Below are 21,496 nucleotides of genomic sequence, written 5' to 3'. Positions count from 1 at the left end.
GACGAATCAACCCACTCGCTACAATTAAAACCTCAGTCCACTTTTAAAAGATGCACCTGCACCCTTCATTCCAATCATGTTACTTGATTTTGGGGTCAAAGCCTTGTTTTCTTTTTTCTTCTTTTTTTATATTTTATTTCAGTATTGTGGCGGGCTCAAGCCCAACTTATCCAAGCTTTATATTAATAGGGGGGCTATTCAGACCACCCAAAACCACTAAGTTGATCACCTCCACAATTTTTTGCCCATTTTACCCCTAAACTCATTTCTCCAATTTTGGCAGGCCACCCCTCCCCGCCGCCAGCGCAACCCCATCCTATCCCCATTGCCGGAGTGACCCCACCCATCCCTTTCGTCGGTCGACCCTACCCCTTCCTATCGCCAGCGCGACCCACCTACCCCGATCTCTCTTCTCTCTGCCTTCTTCCCTCTCTCTGCTTCCCTCCCTCACCGGACCACCATGGGTGGCAGGCGCGACCCCCGATCTGGAGGTCTATGGGGTCGCGTCGGCCACCCATGGTGGTCCGGTGAGGGAAGGAGGCAGAGAGAGAAAGGAGATCGGGGGTGGGTGGGTCGCGCTGGCGATGGGAGGGGTGAGGTCGCGCCGGCGGCTAAGAGGGGTGAGGTTGCGCTGGCCACCCATGGTTGTCCGGTGAGGGAGGGAGGCAGAGAAAGGGGAGATCTGGGTAGGTGGGTCGCGCTAGTGATGGGGAGGGGTGGGGTTGCGCTGCGCTGGTAGCAGGGAGGGGTGGCCGGCCAAAATTGGAGAAATGAGTTTAGGGGCAAAATGAGCAAAAAATTGTTTGGGTGGTCAACTTAGTGGTTTTGGGTGGTCTGAATAGCCCCCCCATATTAATATCATAAGAAATTTCCAGCAGTTTGTTTGGCCGTAATCAAGAGCAGAATGTGAATTACTGAATTCATTTCTCATTCCTTCCAAATAAGATGTTTGGCACGCTTGTAAAGTAAATAAAACCAGGAGTTTGATCAAAATTAACTGTAATTAATTTCATCAAATAGGTAGAATAGAAATACCAAGTAGGGGTGGTAGGTTTATTAATAATATTATACTTACCACATTCTTATACTATATTTTTATACCACCTTACGTGTTATTATTTTATTAGATAAAGTTTTTCTTTTTCTTTTAAGGTTTTTATTTTTATTTTTTAATGGCCAATGTATGAATGCTATGTAAGTTATCACATAAAATAGTATAAAATTGTAGTATAAAAATAGAGAAGGTATAACACTATTGTGTGATGTTATTTATATCTTGGTAGTACAATGGAGAAAAATTTGGGTAAGACGATTATACCATGTCATTCTACAGACATGGTATGATGTGTATTTGGATTGAAAATTTTTAACACATGATTATACATGAATGCTTAGACCACATTAACATGATGACCATGTATGACTATTTCACCCAAGTTTTTCTCATACAATTGGTTTTTGGATGGCCAAAGGTTGTTTGGCTAAATTTGACAGTAGAAATTGTTACGGCCTAAGCTATTCCGACTACCCTTCATTGCTGAGTTGATCATCCTATTTTTAAATTCCAATTTTACTCTTAAAATAAAAAATTTAAATTTTATTCATCGGATCATTCGACACTTATCTGCCAAAATGTTTGTGGTTATTTGACGCCTAACTGTTTAACATTGACAGAGTTTTCGATAAGTAACCACCGAATGTAAATGAAAAAGGCATTCAACAATATTTTATCGAACATTGTCATTATATTCGGCCGTAAATTGCCGAACTGTTTAGTATATTTCGGTGGCATACTGTTGAATGAGTCTGAATAATTTCATAATTTTTTTGGCAAGAAAGAGTAAAATAAAAAAAATTTGTCCAAAATATATTAGATAGTCAACTTAGCAATAGAAGTCGTCGAAATAGCCTCCACCAATTGTTTGTTATAGAAGAGAATCAACTGCAACAGAAATATCAACTATAGGAGCTTCAAATTGTGCCGATATTTCTTTCTCAATACAAGGCCAGCCCAAAGTCATTTTTTAACTCGGCCCAAAGTGAGTATTGTGGCTCGGGTTAGGGCAGTTAAACCCGCCCAAAATTCGAGCCCTAGTAAGATGGGAAATCAGTTTTTGTTTTGCCTTAGCTTCCATCGTCGTTTCGAGGCTTCAATTGCTTGCGTTCGTCGACGCAGCTCTCCGTCGTCGTTTTGGCTTGATTTGCATTTCAGGTTTGTTTATTCCCCCAACCCTCATGTCCTTCTGTGTCTGTACACCTTTTCGCCTCATAAAATTCTCTTTTCTTTCTCTCCTCTGAGGTCTGAGCTCTCTGTTTGGTTGCCGAGAAAATTTTACCACTAAAACAAAAAACTTCATATAAGCTTTGCTTCTCAAACAGAGCGTTATTCCACCATAGTTTTGGGCTCACGTGAATTTCTCTGAATAAAAAAATCGAACTGGAAAACATTACTGACTCGGAATCTCGTTTTCTTTTATTTTCGTCTGTTTTCTCGGAAACCAAACGGGGAACTTTGATTTTGGTGCTGATTATGATTGAGAATTAGTTCTTTGTTCGGCGTAGCATTGCAGATTACAGGGTTATGGATATAAGTTTTCGATGGAATGAGTTTCTATAGTAATTAAACCTGAATTGCTTTAGATATTTAATTAGGGTTTTGGGTGCTGTATTCTAATTCAAAGTTTGTAATTTGAAAAAATTGTGCATAATGCCTCCGTTTTTTAATTTTTCAAAGTGAGACTTTGACAGAGATATGATTCTCCTAAGCTCTCATTTGTTTTGATGGAGAAGTTTTCACAGATAGCAACAGTTTGGAGACCTAGAACTTTATTTTGAAGATAATATTTATAATATTACTAGTAATAATAGAAGTTTCTTTCATATAATATTTTTGTGAAGGTAAATGTAGATGATCAGTGGAACTTCAATTCTTAGTGTGTAAGCTGAGACAAATGGATCTGTAACATGATTTGAAGAATTTTTCTTAGAATTTCTTGAGTGAAAACAAACTGAAGTAGGAGCTTTCTCAAATGATCTCTAAATTCTAGTATTGGATATATTGCAAAGTGCAAGGATTAAGATTTTCAATACAGGTCTCTTAATTTGATTTGGGTAGAGCATTAGAAAAGGTCGAAATTCTAATGTCACTGAAGTTTTTCTTATTGGTTTTTCTGGTAGCAACGTTCATGTAATATTTTATGCTCGAATTACCTGAGTCCCATATGAAAGTCAAGTTGACTGGAGATGAAACTCACCATACATTGTGGACTTGATAGAAGTTAGAGCCAAATATAGAGCATAGTTAATTCATTTGTAATTTCTCATTGCTGTATTTAACAGATTTACTAATATGATTATGCACCTAGTTGCTCTCTTCATATATACATTTTATGGAGCTAATATTCCCTATAAACTGGTGGATAGTTTCTATCAGTGTCAGGCATGGAATTAGCTATGGTAGACCCTTATGGGTCAAATCCTGGACCAATTGATGGTTCGGTGCTTTATGATCAGGAGAAGCACGTCTCTTCAGCAGTATGGGATGGACAGGTGCAGTGCACCATCAAATAAGGCTTTTTATTATTTATTTTTTTCCTTCTGTTTATTTAATGAAATATTTTCCCTACTCTGGATGGCTGTTTAACTTGTATATAATAATACTTTAATTAACACCTACAGGAGCGTGGTGCACTTAGATGTCATGAACACACATCGAAACTTGATCAGTGGACGCTCACGGAAAAACAGATTGAGTTGGTAGAGAAGGCCGGCTTTGGTTATTTAAGATTGATTCCTGCAATTAGTCTAGATAACCCACTCATTTCTGCACTAGTTGAAAGGTGGAGGAGAGAAACAAACACTTTTCACCTGAATGTTGGGGAAATGACAGTAACCCTTAAGGATGTTGCACTTTTGCTTGGACTAGCAATTGATGGAGAACCTGTAATTGGTATAACATATACCACCTGTAACTCAGTTTGTGAGAGGTATCTTGGAAAAATACCGGAGCCTGGTTATACTAGTGGTGGAATGGTGAAGCTAAGCTGGTTGAAAGAGTTCTTTTCCCATTGTCCTGAAGATGCACCACTTGAAGTGATTGAGTGCCACACACGCGCATACCTCTTGTACCTTGTTGGGAGTACAATATTTTCCACTACCACTGGGAATAAAGTCCCTGTCATGTACCTTCCATTGTTCGAGAATTTTGACGTATGTGGGAATTATGCCTGGGGGGCAGCAGCCTTGGCATTCTTGTACAGGGCACTTGGCAATGCCTCTCTGAGATCTCAAAGTACAATTAGTGGCTGTTTAACCCTGCTACAGGTTATTTAGAGGCCCTTTTACTTTATTTCCTTCTTTTTTTCTAGTTTTCAGCTGTTCTTTTAGCTTGTATTGGTAATTGCTTCTTGTCGATATGCTATTTTGATTGTATATAAATATTTTTTCAGTGCTGGAGTTACTTTCACCTGAATATTGGGCGACCAAAGCTCAATCATGAACCATTGCATGATCGTTTCCCTTTTGTGCTTAGCTGGAAGGGAAAACAAAGTGGGCCAACAACAAACCGTGATGTGGTTTTTTACCGTAAAGCTCTGGATAACCTGAAACCATGCGATGTAAGTTTTTTCCTTTCACTTTTCTTCGTTGTAAGTGATTCAATATATATTCTAATATGTAATGTAGATGCATAATACATTTGGTAAGGTGTTGACTTATAGGTGGAGTGGCTTTATAGAAATGTGGACAGTACAGTGATTCCAGAAGATATTAAGTGCAATCTGATATTAGGGAGGTCAAAAACAATGTTAATTTGCTTTGACAAGGCAGAAAGGCATCTCCCAAATCGTTGCCTAAGGCAATATGGCATGCTTCAGTCAATCCCTGAGGATGTACAGCGATGGGAGAGAAAAAGTCGTGGAGTTGATGGTGGGGTTGACTTGTCGGGGAAAATGGAGTCAGAGCTTACTGAATGGTTTGAGCGTCGATTTCACATTGTGGAAGGTGATGATGGTGCAGAAGAAAGTGATTATATGCAGTGGTACCTGAAAATTACACGTAGATTTGTAGGGAGGCCTATATCTCTCTCATCGGAGTTTCAAAGAACGGTAAGACTGTCTGAATCAGTTATAAATTTATCGGTTATTGTCAAGTGCGAGGGTAAAGCAATTATGTATTATTCTTATATGATAACATTATTAGCTTTTGCAGAATTCTGGTTTGAGAAATATTGCACACATAGCAGATACATTCTCAACAAAAGGTTTGGATCCCGAACAAGTTGACTTAATTGCTAGGATCAGGTCTATTGCGCATGAATGTTTGAGGGACCAGGTCGGCGGTCCAGCCTTAGTGTCAACCACCCCACAAATTGAACTTGGAAAAAGGGTAAGAGGAAAGGAGAGGGTAAGAAGAAAAGGTACAGGAAAACGTTTGCGGAAGGATGATCAAGCACAATATAATGCTGCTAGTGAGGATGATCAATCTCAGTTTTGTGGTGCCACTGTCGGGGTTGACCGGTTACAATTACATCATGCACATAGAGAGGAGGATCATTCTCAACTATATCCTGTTGATAGTGAGGTCACTGCTTTACATATGATCAATGGAGATGATGAGGGTGAGAATGTGCAGCTTTGCAATGCTGACATTGGGTTCGATCATTCAGAGCTAAGCCATGCGGCTGGTGAGGATCATGCAGTTGTTAAGGTTGATGAAACACATATTTTTGAAGAAGCCGAAAAGTTAAACGACTCACAGTTTTGTGATGTAATGAACGAAGTCGATTCACATCTTTCTGATTCAACTAAGGTAGCTGAGTCGCGGATCTTTGATGTAACAAAGGTCATTGACCCACAGATCTGTGATGCAAATAAGGAGATTGTCGACTCACATCTTTCTCAAGCAGCTGAGGAGGTTAGTGACTCTCAGCTTCTTGCACCAGCTAACAAGGTTGATGACGAAGAGCTTCCTCATGTTACCAATGAAAGTGATCCACAAACAGCCAAAGTGGAAGCAGAGGTTGTTCCAGAGTCTTCTCTTGAAACTCAGGGCATTGCCCAGCAGAGTAAATGTAGTGTTGTAGTATAAAGTAAAGGTGCAATCACTATATTCTGATAATTCTATGTTCAATCTTATTACTATTATTTTTGCCCTTGCATTGCCTTATCTATATCAGATGAATCTATAATTCAGGGGCGTACAAGGGACTAAGAGGGGCTATGGCCCCTGCAAGCTTTTGAAAAAAAAAAAAATTCAAATGTTTTGAGCATATCTGTCATTGTAAAAGCATGTTATGTTCTCTTCTATTCTTCTATATTCTTGAACATTATCGAGATTCTCTAAATTGGAATTTTCATTAAATTAAATCAAATATATAACCCATACTTCACAACAACATTTGGATACTAAATCTTTTATGGGTAATAGGTGAAAAAATTAAATTAAATAAAAGAAGTTGGGTCAACAATCAAGTTATGAAATAATTTGGTCCAAATAATCCCACTCTTTTGTTTTCTTTTATATTTCTTTGTTTTTGATGCATTTCTTAAGATAAATTGTTTTTGATGTCTTTCGTCAAGTACTTATTGTTTTTTTTTTTTTTTTCTATTTTTGTTTGGTCCTTATTACAGAAATTTCTGGGTTCACTCTTAGGGTTCAATGTACCTTAGGCATGAACATGTTATTGTGTTGAATTCAAATTAATATCAAAATCACAAATATTTTTTATCACAAAAGATAAGCCCTAAGCAAGGGAATTGTGTGTCCACAAACATTCGAAGATGTGATTCTTATTTAATTTACATAAACTTAGTCATGCAAAATTTTTCTTCCTTTAATCTAATCAACTAAATAACCAATTAACCGGTTGTTTTCCAGAGATAAAGTGTAAGTTCACATAGATTGAATTTGTTAATCCCGTCTACACAATTTATGTAAAATTTGCATTTTAAATCTGAATTGCAAGGGACAATGGACCCGTAAATCTGAATTGAAGAGGACCATTCAAGGGTTTTGCAATTATTTCCAGATTAAAATGAAACCTGACTTCTGCATTTTGTCTAGGGTAATTCATTATTTGACACATAACTATTCCTTTGACTATTATAAGAGGAGGACAAACTTTTCTATTGCATTCAATTCGGAAGTGTACAAATTACTTAGGAAGCATATTCGTTCAGAACAAGATGTAATTGGGTAGTTGGATTAACCCTTTTGTATTTTGTAGCCATTCTTCAGTACTGTCAGACTTCTGCATTTGTCTTAAGAAAAATTTACTATACTAAGAAGAAATCTAAAACATGGGTTTCTATGAAAAACCAAACACTTCCAACAATGACTAGTTTAGTTTATGTTAGTTTAGTGAATGATTTCAGCAATTCATGAAATTTTGTTTGAGCTGTTATGCAATACTACCTGGTTTTTATTTCTGTCATGATTTTCAGTGAGCGTCATCGGTAAGGTTTAAGGCTGTTGTTTATTAAACTCGACAATTTACACCTGATTTTGAGGTTGGTTGCAGACAAAGAATCTCATTACCTTTTGTGGGGATACAATTCCAATGTGACTATTGTGATTGACATAAATGCCCATATTCTAGTGACTCTAATGCTTGGTATCAAACCCCCATGGTGAGTATGAAGGTGTAAACTCTTGCGTTTTAAGTTTGAATTCTTACGTGCGTAAAAACAACACTCGAATTTACCTGATATGTGTGAAGTGCCTGTGAATAAAAACCCTCCAAAAAAAAAAAAAACCAAATGCCTGGAAAAGTGCAGTGAAATGTCCACAACACTCAACTTTCAGCCTAATAAGTTATCAATCTGTTGACCCTACCTTGGCTTCAAATAATCAAGTTCTCACTCAAATGTCATGGACCCTCTGATATTACCACTCCTCCTATCACTTCAGTCACTTCTTTACAGCTCTCTCTCTCTCTCTCTCTCTCTCTCTCTCTCTCTCTCTCACTTACACACACTCAACACTCAACACTCAACACTCACATGAAATGGGAAATTGAAATCCCACATCTAAAACCACACAAAACACAGCAATCTGCTGCAACTGACCAGGCCTCCATACCTTGACACAATGTGCCATTCCTACTCACTCTCTCTACCTCTAATTCTGCTTCTGCTCTCACTCCCTTCTTCTATTCGTTCTGTCACTACCACCAATGCAGACCATGCAAAGCAACAGCAACCCATCAACACCATCCAGTCCAACAACATGGTTCCATCTGAAGCAGAAACTCTCTTCAAGATCATGGACTCCATGTCCTCTGATCAAACCTGGAGAATCTCCCATCCAAACCCTTGTCAACTAGACTCATCCTGGCCTGGAATAGAGTGCAAAGTAGGACAAGATAACCACCTTCATGTCTCCAGGCTTGACTTTGGCACCCCACCAAACCCAACTTGCAAGAAAACAGCTTCATTCCCTTCAGAAATCTTTGCTCTTCCATACCTTCAATCTGTGTTCTTCTTCAATTGTTTCACTCACACCAAAACCACTCTCTCTATTTCACAAAACAGAGTCTCCAATGCTTCAATCCAGCAGCTCAGTCTCCGATCTAACCCAGCACTTATTGGTCCAATCCCACCTCAAATTTCATCACTCAAGTCCCTTCGGATCCTTACATTGTCCCAAAACCGCCTCACAGGGACAATTCCCCTAGAGATTTTCAGCTTGAGCAGTTTAGTACACCTTGATTTGAGCTATAACATGCTCACAGGCACTATCCCATACCAACTGGGCAGTCTCAAAAACCTTCAAGGCCTTGATTTGAGTTACAATATGCTCACAGGGTCCATCCCAAACACAATTGGCCAACTGGGTGTGCTTCAAAAGGTTGACTTGAGCTCAAACTCACTTACTGGCACCATTCCTGATGGTATTGAGAATCTCAGTTTACTGGTTTTTATGGCTTTGAGCAACAACAAATTGCGTGGACAGTTTCCCAAAGGGTTGGAGAAATTGCAAAGCTTGCAGTATTTCATTTTGGATGGTAATCCAATGCATATACCTCTGCCATTAGAGTTTGGTAAGTTAGTGAAACTACAAGAACTCAGGCTTGCTGATTCTGGGTACTCAGGCACTATACCAGAAAGCTTTTCACAGCTTAAGAATCTAAGCACTTTATCACTGGAGAACAACCGGTTAACCGGTGAAATTCCGGTGAGCTTTGGCAGCCTCTCACACATATACCACTTGAATCTTAGTAGGAACATGTTGGGTGGTGTTGTGCCTTTCAATTCAAGTTTCTTGAAGAGGTTGGGAAGGAATTTGGATCTCAGTGGAAACCCTGGTCTTTGTTTGAGTCCCTCTGAAGCACACAGTTTGAAGATTGGAGTCAATGTTTGTGGAAGCAATAGCAATGTTTCTCCTCTCCTGCCATTGAAGAACTGTCAAGCTCCATCTGGGCTCTCCAAACCATTGTTTCTGTTTACAGCTTTATGTGTTTGGGGATTGCATCAAATATTGTTTCTAGTATGATATTTTAATCTCACAAGATGATATTTGTGTATTAGTGTATTAATTAGTCTAATTTCTTAGTGATTATGTTGCTGGGTCTCTGTAGAAAACTTTAAATGTAGATTGTCTAAATAGATATAAGAATTTTATGGGACTTTGCAGGCTTTGATGTGCATTTGGGTTCTTAGTTTAGATGCATGAGGACCTGCCAAGTTTAGAAGAAATGTAAGGTTGTCTTCTGCCATACAAGTTTCTATTTTTAGCAGACCCCTGTTTCTTGTATTTCATGTGGTCTGGTGTAAATTACTGGCTTTTTGTTTGGGTTGGTTTATGAGGCATCACAATCATTGTTGGATATATGTAAAATATAGCTAAGAGCCTAAGAGGCTTAGGACTTACTTTTGGAGTTGAGCAATCAGATAAATTATCTAGTTGATATTAAAGCGATTTCCAGATTCTCCATTGCTGTAAGAGCTGTAATGTAGTTCAGATTTAATCAATATAAAAAAGATTTAACACTTTCAAAGTCTCATTTGACAATTTGCATTAATTCAAATCCAAATTTCTTATTCTCTACAAGTCCTACACATTACATATATTATTTGGTTGGGATATATGGTGGCCCTATTATGGTTTTGCAAACACTTCCATGGAAATTTGATGATGATGATTTTGACACTATTTTTGGAGAGATTTCCATCAATATGCAAGAGAAAGCATCATCTGACACTATTTTGGGGACTATGGATTGCTGTCTCGGAATTGCATTGTCCATATCACAAGATTCTTGTTGGTTCGATTAAAGGTTTATGCACTAGTAAAGATAAGCCATATGGTTGCTGGGGCCAGAGAGTTTTTGTTTTAGAAAGTAGACATAAATATGAAACAGTAATCCTACCCAACTCAAATGCACAATTCAATGTTTGTTAATGCTCATGGTAAATGTTGACATCGAATATATTTCATTTCGGTAATTTTAAGTCTTGCCCTATATAATATAAATGGTTTATGTATCTCTTTATTATGTGTCAATCAATTTTGAATTAGAACCGACAGTTCACGCACGTATTGAGTCACACGTGTTTTATATCACTCAACATAAGTTGCCAAAGTATATATTATTCAAATGACGTGACACAGGGAAGCATTTTGAGAGTATATTTCACATTGAAACTATTAGGCCTTACACTACAATATATAAGATTGTAGACTTCTCTATCATTTGTTAGTTAATTTTTGACTGGATATTTAACTTTTACCGTAAAAAGTTAAGAACAAACTTTGATCTAATATACTTGACCTAATTTGTAAAATTGAAACAAATAATGAAAGTGAAACCACAGAGGTGGGGTATGCTAGGACAATAACTGACCTGTGGAGCTTGACGAAACAAGACCACCAGAGAGGACTGATTAGGAATAGGAAGGACACATGAACATTGTAAGAGCTGGATTCCACGCTCCGTTTTAGACATTGAAAAACCTTCACTATTTGTAAACAGTGTTTTGGACCTTCATTACACATTTACTGTTGTCCTATTGTTGTCCTATTGTTGTCTCTTTCAAAATGACATATTTACCCACCACCCCATTCAATCTGTGCATTAGGTAACCCCTATCAACTTGCTCGTGCATATTGTTATGTCTAGCAACCACTTCAAAGTTAAAACTTAAAGGATTGGTATAAATCCTCACTTCTTTTTATAGATATTTCTTCATCCAGTGGCTCATATAATGATGAATTTACTGTACTCCCTGTTCAACTTTGAATCAAGTTTCACCGGCTTTATCCGAAAAATGTTGAATTATTGATTACTTTTAATTCACAGTATGATATAATATAAGTATATAACATATCATACAAATTGATATCCAATAAAACACCATTCATCATTCACAATCTTGATGATAGTGAAGTATATTAAACCACACATGCAGGCATTAATTCATGGGGCATCATAAGGTAGAAGAATCAAAGCCAACTTCCAATTTTAGGAAACAGTTCAAGCAGGTAGAATCCAAAATCTCACACGCCCAACCCTTCCCAAATGCAATAAAGGAGAAGTAAATGTTTGTATAGAGGCACAGTCACTTGTCACACCCCACTTTCATTTTTCATGTTTGCATCTCTGAATGTATCATTGAAAGGCTCTTCACTGTACCTCCCACAACTTGTCACCAAACAAAGTTTTGGCAAATATGGAGAAGAAATGCACCTGTGAAAGGCAAGCCATCAAGGCCAGCAAATGGGTTTTCTTGTACATAAGCTTTCACATATGATTCAGACCCAAAAAAAAAAAAAGCTTTCATATAGGATATATATATTTGCATCAATACATGTGTGGTGTGGGGTATGAGAGAGAGAGAGAGAGAGAGAGAGAGAGAGAGAGAGAGAGAGAGAGAGAGAGAGAGAGAGAGAGAGAGAGGGATAAATATAGAAGAAAAAAAAAAAACTTTACTGCAGGAGGAGAGGGGACTGAGACAGATACTATATATCTGTCACTTTCTTTGTTGGCCAAAGTTCATAAAAAAAAAGTCACAGAGCCTCACGTGGGAAGACAGTACTTGTGCAAGTACAAATGTTACTAGAATGGTTTCTCTAGCCTCCCCTTTTTCTTTTTCTCCTACTTTGAATAAATTGAGATGCTTTCAAGTTTCAACTAAACTTCAACAAGTCATGTTCAATCATATCTGATTTATTATGTAATTCATGTCTTTGAACTTTTGAACCGCAAGGCATGTATGTGCACTTTTCTGTACACATCATCTCAAGGCCCATTTTAATCTCTGTATTGGAATATAACAGCTATATATGTCCTGGAGGGGACATTAATTGGGTGGCATTATTTTACTTATGCTACATATTAACATGGTAAGAGCTGAGAATATTATACACATCTTCTTGCCAGACTATACTATATTGTGTTATTAGATTGTTAATTTAAATCATCACACTTATTTGATAATTATTTACATTTACACTCATAACATAACATGTTATGAAACAATTTTTTGTTTTTTTGTTTTTTTTTTCATATTTTAACATTTGAATATGAATTTTGCTTGATTGGCCAGTCTAGAAACTATATATAAACTGAAAATGAGATGGTTAGATTATGAGAAAAACTTTTCTGGGGCAGTCCTATATATCCAATGTGTTTATCTCTCTCGAATCATATAAAACATATAGAACCATCTCATAAATTTTTTTCTCCTGAATGATTGTGCATAACATACCCAAAAATAAAAAAAGTTGAGCCATCACCAAATTAAGGTCTAATAACCATAGGGCCTTTTGTTTAGAGGCTTAGAGCACTACCATAGGGCCGTTGTAGACCAATAGAATCCTAACTTGAAAGATTTATTTTATTCATTTAATTTTTTCATTATAATTGGCTCAGCCCGCTCAGCTGCTCAGCCATCTACCTATCATTTAAAGAGAATTAGATTAATTGGTTGATGGATCTTAGGGTTTGGGTTGGAAGTCGTATGGCTTTTTTGCCCTAGTGTTCATCAATCACAAAAAAGGAAAAATTATTGTATGTGATCGTAATCCTACGTGACATGATACGTGGTGTTATCAATTCACTTAAAATATAACACATGTACAATTTTAAGGGTATTTTTGTAGGGTTTAAGGTTTTAGAAATTAATAATTGTACACTTGTTACAATTTAGATAGGTTGGTAATATCATGTTATTATGTCACGTGGTGCTACGGTCACACACAAGCTTATCACAACGTTCTTTAAAGACTACATGCATGTGTTTGCGGTTTTATTTTTAGAACATCATTAAATTAGCTCGTTGCTTAAGATAAAAGAAATTAGAAGAGGACTCACATCAATATTTAAGAGAAAAATTATTTGTGTATGACGTATCGTATCCATATGTATAATTTTCCTTTAATTTTGCATCAAAATAAAAAAGAGTTATGCTCTTTGTCCTCTCTTTATTTTTGAAAAAAAATTATAAATTAACCACAATCACAAAAAATGTAAATTTCTTAATTAGAAATTCATCTAAAAAATATTAAGCTAAAGGATATTATATGTGCGTACGTGCATCCATTAGCATAAAAAAGGCTGCTGAGCACTTTGCACATGCAGCCTCTATCTACATTTTGAGCTAATTTTAGAGTTGCACATACAATTTGTAGGACATTTTGAGCTAATTTTTGAGTTGCATAATTTTGTCTTGGGAGATAAATTTTGGGTCAAGTGGACTGTGAATTAAATTTCTTTTTCATTTTGACCTGCTTGGTACCCAAAAAGAAGTCACATGTCCTTACGAACAACTGAAAATACAAAATCCAGCCCAATTGTAGACTTTTTGTCAAAAGCATTCTATATCTATCACATTTTCGGTTCCATATATAAGACATGGTTGAAATAATATACCACTTTTCCTGGCAAAAAAAAAAAAGGAATAATATATCATTTTTTATGTTTAAGGAAATAAATATCATTTAATGGAGAGCTCAATTATATATCTTCGTACCGAATTGTCAGTAGATTCAAATTAAGCAACATAAAGAGTTTATAGTAGTTCCTATATATTGTGGATTTGTGGATTTCGATCTCTTACCTTTCATATAATTAAGAAAAGAATTAATTACCCTAAGCTACCTTTTATTTATTGTTTTTACTCTCTAGTACACCAATTATTTTTTTTAATAACAAGGTAAGTTGCTATCTTGAAATCTGGTCAATTGCCATTTTATTTTCTTTTTGTCATTCTCTTTCTTCTCTCTTCTCTCTTCACGCTCATCTTCTCTCTTTATCCCTCCCACTATGTCTCTTTTCTCTTTCTTCTTCATCATCTTCTTGTTCTTCTTCTTCGCAGAGCAAGCACCTCCAGGACGAACACCACCACCACGAGCAGCTCCGCGATCTGTTCGTCATCCAGCTTTGCCATTTTGCCGCTACCCGCCACTGATTTCGATCCAATTTATCAATTAATCAAATAATTCAGATCCCGACTTTTCTCTCTTCTTATCAAGGTCTGTGCATGAGTATGTTTAGGTTTTTGATTTTTTTTGTTTAGTTCAGTTTCTGAAACTGCAGTTTTCTGCAGTTTCAGAAACTGCAAGTGAACTGAAACTGCAGAAACGGAACTGCAAGTGAACTTTCTGCAGTTTCTGGAACTGTAAGTGAACTGAAACTGCAGAAACTGTAATTTATGGAACATTGCAAGTGAACTGAAACTGCACTTTATTGGAGTTGCAGTTACTAACTGCAGTTTCTGAAACTGCAAATGAACTGAAACTGCAATTTATTTGAGTTGCAACTGCAGTTTCAGAAACTGCAAATGAACTGAAACTGCAGTTTATTTGAGTTGTAAGCTTGCAGTTACAGTGTAAGTGAAATTGCAGTTTATTGAAGCTGCAGGCTTGCAGTTGCAGTTACTAACTGCAAGTGAAACTGCAGTTTCTGAAACTGCAAAGTGAACTGAAACTGCAGTTTTTTTTTTAAAGTTGCAGGCTTGCAGTTGCAGAACGATACTTGTGAGTGAAGATGAACAATTGTTGATTTGGTAAAGTTGAAGAAAGAGATCGATTTGGCAAAAAAAAAAAAAAGATCAATTTTGGGCTGTTTGTGTAGTTGGTTTGGTTGTGATGCGTTTCTTTTGGAAGGTGTCCGCATGTTATATTTTGGGGGCCTGGTAGATAGTGTGTGCAAGTTAATAAAAATAGATTGAGTGGTTTTGGTTAATATTTTGCTTTGTTAGTACCTTATAATTAATGGACTCTTGTGTGCGCAATTGCATAAGAGATAAGTGCCCCCAAGTTGGCCAACTCAATCATATGCATTTTCATGTCACTAAACTTTTGGAAGCATGCCTGGAGAGATGCTTTCTAAAGTGCGTGCCCCGGCCCAGGCCCAGGTCCTCTCTCTCTCTCATTTTTTCTATTTTTTCTCATTTAATTTCCAACTACTTAGTTTAATACTTTAGAAGAGGCGGGGGTGTGGTGGTGGTGATATATAGTAGTAGTAATGGTAGCAGTGAGGGTGGTGGCGGCAGGGGTGTGAAGGTAGTGGTAGTGGTGTTGGAAATGAGGGTGGTGGTGGTGATGGTAGTGGTAAGTGTGCTTTATTATAGAATTTTAGAAATAACATCCATTTTAAGTGAAATTTAAAATTGTAATGTATGGCTTTCAAACTTCACTTTTTTTGTTTTCCCAGGTAGAATTTTAATAATTTTTTATTAATGATACCAAATAAGGAAATTGGAACTTGTCATTTCTCAAATTTTTATTTTTAATGAAACTTTGAATTTAATTTTCTTGTTCAAACACACCGTAAGTGATTAAAACATGCATTAATATTAGACCTACTTTCATGATCATTAATTATAGGCTTATTAGACCTACTTTCATGATCATTAATAACAGTAACTTTGGAGAATGTTGAAGCTATGAATTTGATATATCTTTTTTTTTTTTTTTTGGCCACTATGAATTTGATATATCTGATTGATGGGTTGCAGTATGATAAAAAAAAAAATGATGCCTTGAATTTGATATGTACATGTTAATTTCTCACTTTCCTTTAATGTTACAAAATACAGGAAGAAGAAAACAGAGGGAAAATAGCTACAACAATTGCAAAGAAGATATATTATAGTTAGATTAGCTTGTTCCCGTTTAAGAATAAAAATGTAATGTGACAAATCAAATGTTTATTAGTTATATAAATGGATTTATTACTACGTACAGAGTCTATTAGTGAATGTAGTCATATAATATAGCCAAAAGAGAAAAGGTTGAACCGTGCCCATAATTGAGGTCCAATTAACTATATAGGGCCTTTTTTGTTTTTTCGAAAATAACTATAGGGCCGTTTTAAAAGCCTCTCCTGAAGGATTTATATTTTCATTTTTTTTATTTTTTTGACTCAGCCATACTTAACATTCAAAGTCTGGAATTAATTAGATTGGTTGATGCATGGTTCTTGGGGTCTTTTGGCCGGTCCTAGTTTTTCATCAGAAAAAGATAGAGCTGAGAATGTTCTTCAAATACTACAATTAAGCAGGTGTTTGCGGTTTTACTTTTTAGACCTTATGATTTTTGTTTCTTGAAACAAAAGAAACAAGAAAATGATAACTCACAAATGATTTTTTTGTTTTATTATCAAATTAAAGGCCTCAAGGCCAACTCATATATTCAACTGCAAGCACCTCGATCAATCAGTACCTCAGTTTGATGACTCGATCACCAATGATTTGGATTAATGTTGATTAAAAACTGTTTTAAAAGACATTTATTAAAATTAAATAATGGATATTAATTTGGTCTTTATAGGCGTTTAATTAACGTGAAGACCAATAATTTAGAGCAAACTTCACGCATTAGGTTGCAGGGTAAGCCTCAAAGTTTCACAATCCAAAGTTAATTAACTATATATGGATCTTTATCTTATATTTGGGTGGGACTCACCAGCTTAATTGGTCGTCAATTATTCCCATTAGACCAAAAAATTGTTCATATATATTATATGTCCGGCTTAGAATTTATCATCCATATTTTAAAGATAATGTTTCATGTGCAGTTGTTGGGTAGCTTAGTTGAAAGGGTCGTAGAATTACCCACAATGTACTAAAATTCATCTCTCCTTCCAATTAAAAAAAAAAACAAAAGTTAATGTTTCACATGGTTGTGTGAGGTCTTATATATTTTTTTTTATTTAAACTTGAGATGTCTTTAATATTATGAAGAGAAAAATTACTAAATTGGATCTGGTCCTATACCTCTTTACTCCCACACCCATAAATAAGAGATCTGCTATTAACAAAAAATAAAAATAAAAGTCAGACATCGTCCTTAGTCCTTACTCCTTACCCACAACTAAAAATATAAACGAGACTATTATATTCGGTTGGATTTTGTAACTTCTTTTTAGTACCAAAAATACATGGATTTTGTAACTTGTTTTTAGTACCAAAAATACAAAATCCAACCGATCAACAGTAGTCACCAAAAAAAAAAATATGGCTAATTACAAAGTACCCTCCCAGGTTTGTTGTCATTTTCAATTCCCCTCTATAGGGTTTTAATTTTTTCAATGTAGTACATATAGTTTTCAATTTAAGTTAATGTCATTCATTGCCCAACTTTATTTAGATTGATCATTTGGTCAACCATTAAGCGGCGACACGGCATGGATGATGTCCTTTTTTTCTTATGGAGAAACTCAATTGGCATTATGTGGACAATAACAACAAATAATAATCTAGAAATAGAAATAAAAGGAGTGTTTGAGCGGGGGTGGATCTGCAACATAATGAGAAAGCTAGAGAGAGAGAAATAGAGAGAAAAGAAAAATGGTTGAGGGGGGTGGATCAGGATTAGGAGAAGAATGGGAGAATGAGAGAGAGAGAGAGAGAGAGAGAGAGAGAGAGAGAGAGAGAGAGAGAGAGAGAGAGAGAGAGAGAGAGAGAGTAAACAGAAAAGGGGTTTGATGGGGAAGGGTTGAGAAGGGGGGTGGATTAGGATTAGGAGAAGAAGAATGGGAGAATGGGAGAGAGAGAGAGAGAGTAAAAAAGAAAAGAGATTTGATGGGGGTGGATCTGAAGAGGTAGAGGGGGATAAGAGAAATTCAATCTTTTGTGTTGAGTCCACATCAGCTGAGAGACGGACCCATAAAGAGCCACACATATTAACAGTTGACCAACCAGTCAAACTTAATGGAATGGTTGCATTGGCCACATTGACTTATATTGAAAACTACATGTACATTGAAACCTCATGGGGGAATTGAAAAATGAAGGCAAACTTAGGAGGGATACTCCGTAATTAATACTCCAAAAAATTATATTTATAGTTATGTATTTATATCTATCATGTACCTTTTCGCTTAGATAAAACAATTCAAAATAAAATAATTTGTTATAAATAATACACCGAAAATTGACAATAGACTCGAGCAACATGAAGAGTTTATACCCTATATAAAATGTGGAATATTTCTATTACTATTACTTTCACACGATTAAGAAAATTCTAAGAGGAAGAAGCAAATTAATTAGCTCAGAAAAATTTAATGAGGCTAGTTCTGGCCATTGTGATCATTATGTTAGTGAAGCTTTTTCAAGTTGGAGGCCAAGTTGTTGATGATTCTTTGGCAGGTCACCGGCCCTCTCCCTCTCCCTTTCCATATTCAGTTTCACCTGATCTCTTCTCTCCTCCTCTGAATAAATTATATAAAGATCGAATATGGATTTCTGAAAATGAATTGGTTCATTGAAAGTGTGTCTAGCCGATTGCACTACTAAAGGCAAATGCAAACGCTTTGGCTCACTTAACCATGATGCTGCAGCAATATTTTTTAAGGAATGTTTGGATGATTGCTTGGTAACGTGCATTAAGAAGCACTAAAGCCAAGGTCTCTTTCTCTATTTTTATTTTATTTGAAAGAGAATTAAATCTTCAACTTACTCTAATTTATTTTAACTCATTTTTCTAATCACTCGATCTCATCATTATTCGTTTGGACCGACCTTTCTCTCTTTTCATTATATATGTTTGTTACAATATTTTGCAGTAGTCGTCCCAAGCTATCGGTGCTTTTCTTATTAAGCTAATGTGAATGAATGATTTGTTACAGAGAGATTAAGGCTTCTTAGCCCTTATACATACACAAGCTAAGCTTCACCGCCTTAGCTAACTAACAAAGCAAGATGTACAGCTGGTCTTCTAACAGCGACAAAACCAAATTCCTATACTAATAGACAAAACTAATTGACAAGCTAAGTCAGCAATGCTGACATGGCAAATGACTTAACTCATATTATTTATCAGCTATCGGGGTCAAACTTTTTTCTAAATTTTTATAATATTTTGTCTAATAATCAAATAGATTGCATTAGGCCTGGCACCAAAAAAAAAAATAAGATAGATTGCATTAGGGCCTTGTGTGAAATTACTCTCTATATAATGGTTATAATTCACATGCATATATACGTATAGACATACATTATTTCTCACTTAATTTCTTTTAATGTTGCAAATTTAATGCAGATCATGAAGAGGAAGGCTCAGGTACTATACTAGCTGTCTACAACAATTGCAAGAACAAATATTACATAGATCGCACTACAAGAAAAATATATTTGGGCGACGAAACTTTGGGAGACGAACCAAAATTTGTCGCCCAAAGCAACTTTGGGCGACGAACCAGAAACGTTGTCGCCTAATCCCATCTAGGTTTGGGGGACGAATATAATTTTCCTCGCCTAAAGGTATTTTCGTCGCCTAAAACACACGCCAAAACGATAGTTGATCCATACGTTGGGCGAAGAATACGTATGTTCCTCGCCCAAAGTGACTTTGGGAGACGAATAGAAACCTTCCTCGCCTAAAATGACTTTGGGCGTTCGTCGCCCAAGATGATTTTAGGCGAGGAAGGTTTCTGTTTGTCGCCCAAAGTCACTTTGGGCGAGGAACTTACGTATTCGTCGCCCAATGTATGAGTGAGGAACATGCATATTTCTCGCCCAAAGTCTCATTGCCTTTTTTTTTTTTTTGGTACAATTTTATGTAAGTTATATTCATATAAGGCGATCGTGTTTCCATTAATCCAAACCGTTCAATTTTTAATTTCTCACTCAATGATCATTATTGCAAAAAATTAGCTCAATCGGAGATGTAAAAGTTACGTAACGGTGCTCGAATTTATGAACGATCGTGAATTTTCTAATACTAATCGATCGAGTAGATCAATTCCGATTTGGCCGATTTTTTGCAGGGATGATCTTTTAGTATAAACGAATAAAATGAACAGCTCCGATTGTTGAAATCACATTGTAGTCTTCACAATTGTTGAATCGACAAAGTTTCAATGAAAAAGCTAATAGAATTATACTCTTCAAGTGTATTTGTATGTAGAAGCTCACTTTTCTATTGTGTTTTTAACGATCCGAACCGATCATTTCTTAGTGCCCCACTCAAAGATCATCCATGCAAAAAATTATTTCAATCGGAGATGTAGAAGTTAGGTTTGGCGTTTAGGGTGTATAAACGATCGTGATTCTTATAATAATAATTGAACGGGTATATGAACTCTGATTTGATCAATTTTTTTGCAGGAATGATCTTTGAGTATCAACATAGATGATGAACGGCTCTGATCGTTGTAATCTCGTTGTGCTCTTCATAATTATTGAAACGACAAGATTTCAATGAAAGAGTTAATAGAATTTTATTCTTCAAATGTATAAACCGTTCTTTTATATATAGAATCTCAAATATCGATCGTGTTTTCAATGATCCGAATCGTTCATTTATTAGTTTCCTACTCAAAGATCATCTATGCAAAAAATTAGCTTAATTAGAGATGTAAAAGTTAAGTATCGGAGTTCGAACGCATGAACGATCATTGCCTACTAATAAAGGTTTGGGCGACGAACCATTTCCTCGCTCAAAGTTACTTTAAGCGAGGAATGTAAAATTTCGTCTCTCAAAGAACCTTTGGGCGACGAAGATGTTCGTCGCCTAAGATAACTATGGGTGACGAAATTTAATATTCCTCACCTAAAATGACTTTGGGCGAGGAAATAGTTCATCGCTCTAGGTTACTTGAGGCGAGGAGTATTAGTATGCGTCGCCCAAAGTAATCTTAAGCGACGAAATGTGCAGTTCGTCGCCCAAAGTCTCATTGCCTTTTTTGTGTACAATTTTATGTATGTAATCGTATAAGATGCGATCGTATTTCCAACGATCCGAACTGTTCATTTTTTAGTTCCCCACTTTAAGATCATCCCTGCAAAAAATTAACTAAATCGGAGATGTGTAAAAGTTAGATAACGGTGGTCGAACTTATGAACGATTGTGAATTTTCTAATACTAATCGAACGAGTGGATGAATTCTGATTTGACCAATTTTTAACAGAGTTGATCTTTGAGTATAAACGAATAAAATGAATGGCTCAGATCGTTGAAATCACATTGTAGTCTTCACAATTGTTGAATTGACAAAGTTTCAACAAAAAAACTAATAGAATTATACTTTTCAAGTGTATATGTATGT

The 21,496-nt window shown here is 36.1% G+C and overlaps 2 protein-coding genes across 4 annotated transcripts; both read left to right on the top strand.

Moving 5' to 3' along the window:
- The first annotated feature begins 2,112 nt into the window (after nucleotides 1-2,112).
- Nucleotides 2,113-6,147, top strand: LOC147287745 (Aminotransferase-like, plant mobile domain family protein). 3 transcript variants are annotated; one of them, XM_086240058.1, is made up of 6 exons: nucleotides 2,113-2,212; nucleotides 3,424-3,549; nucleotides 3,679-4,323; nucleotides 4,449-4,616; nucleotides 4,719-5,105; nucleotides 5,209-6,147. In XM_086240058.1, exons 2-6 carry the CDS (start codon nucleotides 3,442-3,444, stop codon nucleotides 6,085-6,087), a joined length of 2,187 nt encoding a protein of 728 aa, XP_086096184.1. In that variant the 5' UTR covers nucleotides 2,113-2,212; nucleotides 3,424-3,441; the 3' UTR covers nucleotides 6,088-6,147. The 3 variants fall into 3 exon arrangements, with proteins under 3 accessions (XP_086096184.1, XP_086096182.1, XP_086096183.1); XM_086240056.1 differs by having other exon boundaries at nucleotides 5,200-6,147; XM_086240057.1 differs by having other exon boundaries at nucleotides 2,141-2,212; nucleotides 3,434-3,549; nucleotides 5,200-6,147.
- A 1,903-nt stretch (nucleotides 6,148-8,050) lies between these two features.
- Nucleotides 8,051-9,560, top strand: RLP29 (receptor like protein 29). The gene has a single exon (XM_086242291.1). The coding sequence runs from the start codon at nucleotides 8,089-8,091 to the stop codon at nucleotides 9,490-9,492; it is 1,404 nt and encodes a 467-aa protein (XP_086098417.1). The 5' UTR covers nucleotides 8,051-8,088; the 3' UTR covers nucleotides 9,493-9,560.
- Nucleotides 9,561-21,496: the final 11,936 nt, after the last annotated feature.

This window comes from Dryas octopetala, chromosome 4 (assembly GCF_963921425.1).
Source record: "Dryas octopetala chromosome 4, drDryOcto1.1, whole genome shotgun sequence".
In the NCBI taxonomy this organism is placed as follows: domain Eukaryota; kingdom Viridiplantae; phylum Streptophyta; class Magnoliopsida; order Rosales; family Rosaceae; genus Dryas; species Dryas octopetala.
The sequence above is the reverse complement of the archived record's forward strand: the minus strand, read 5'-3'. Positions and strand labels throughout refer to the sequence as shown.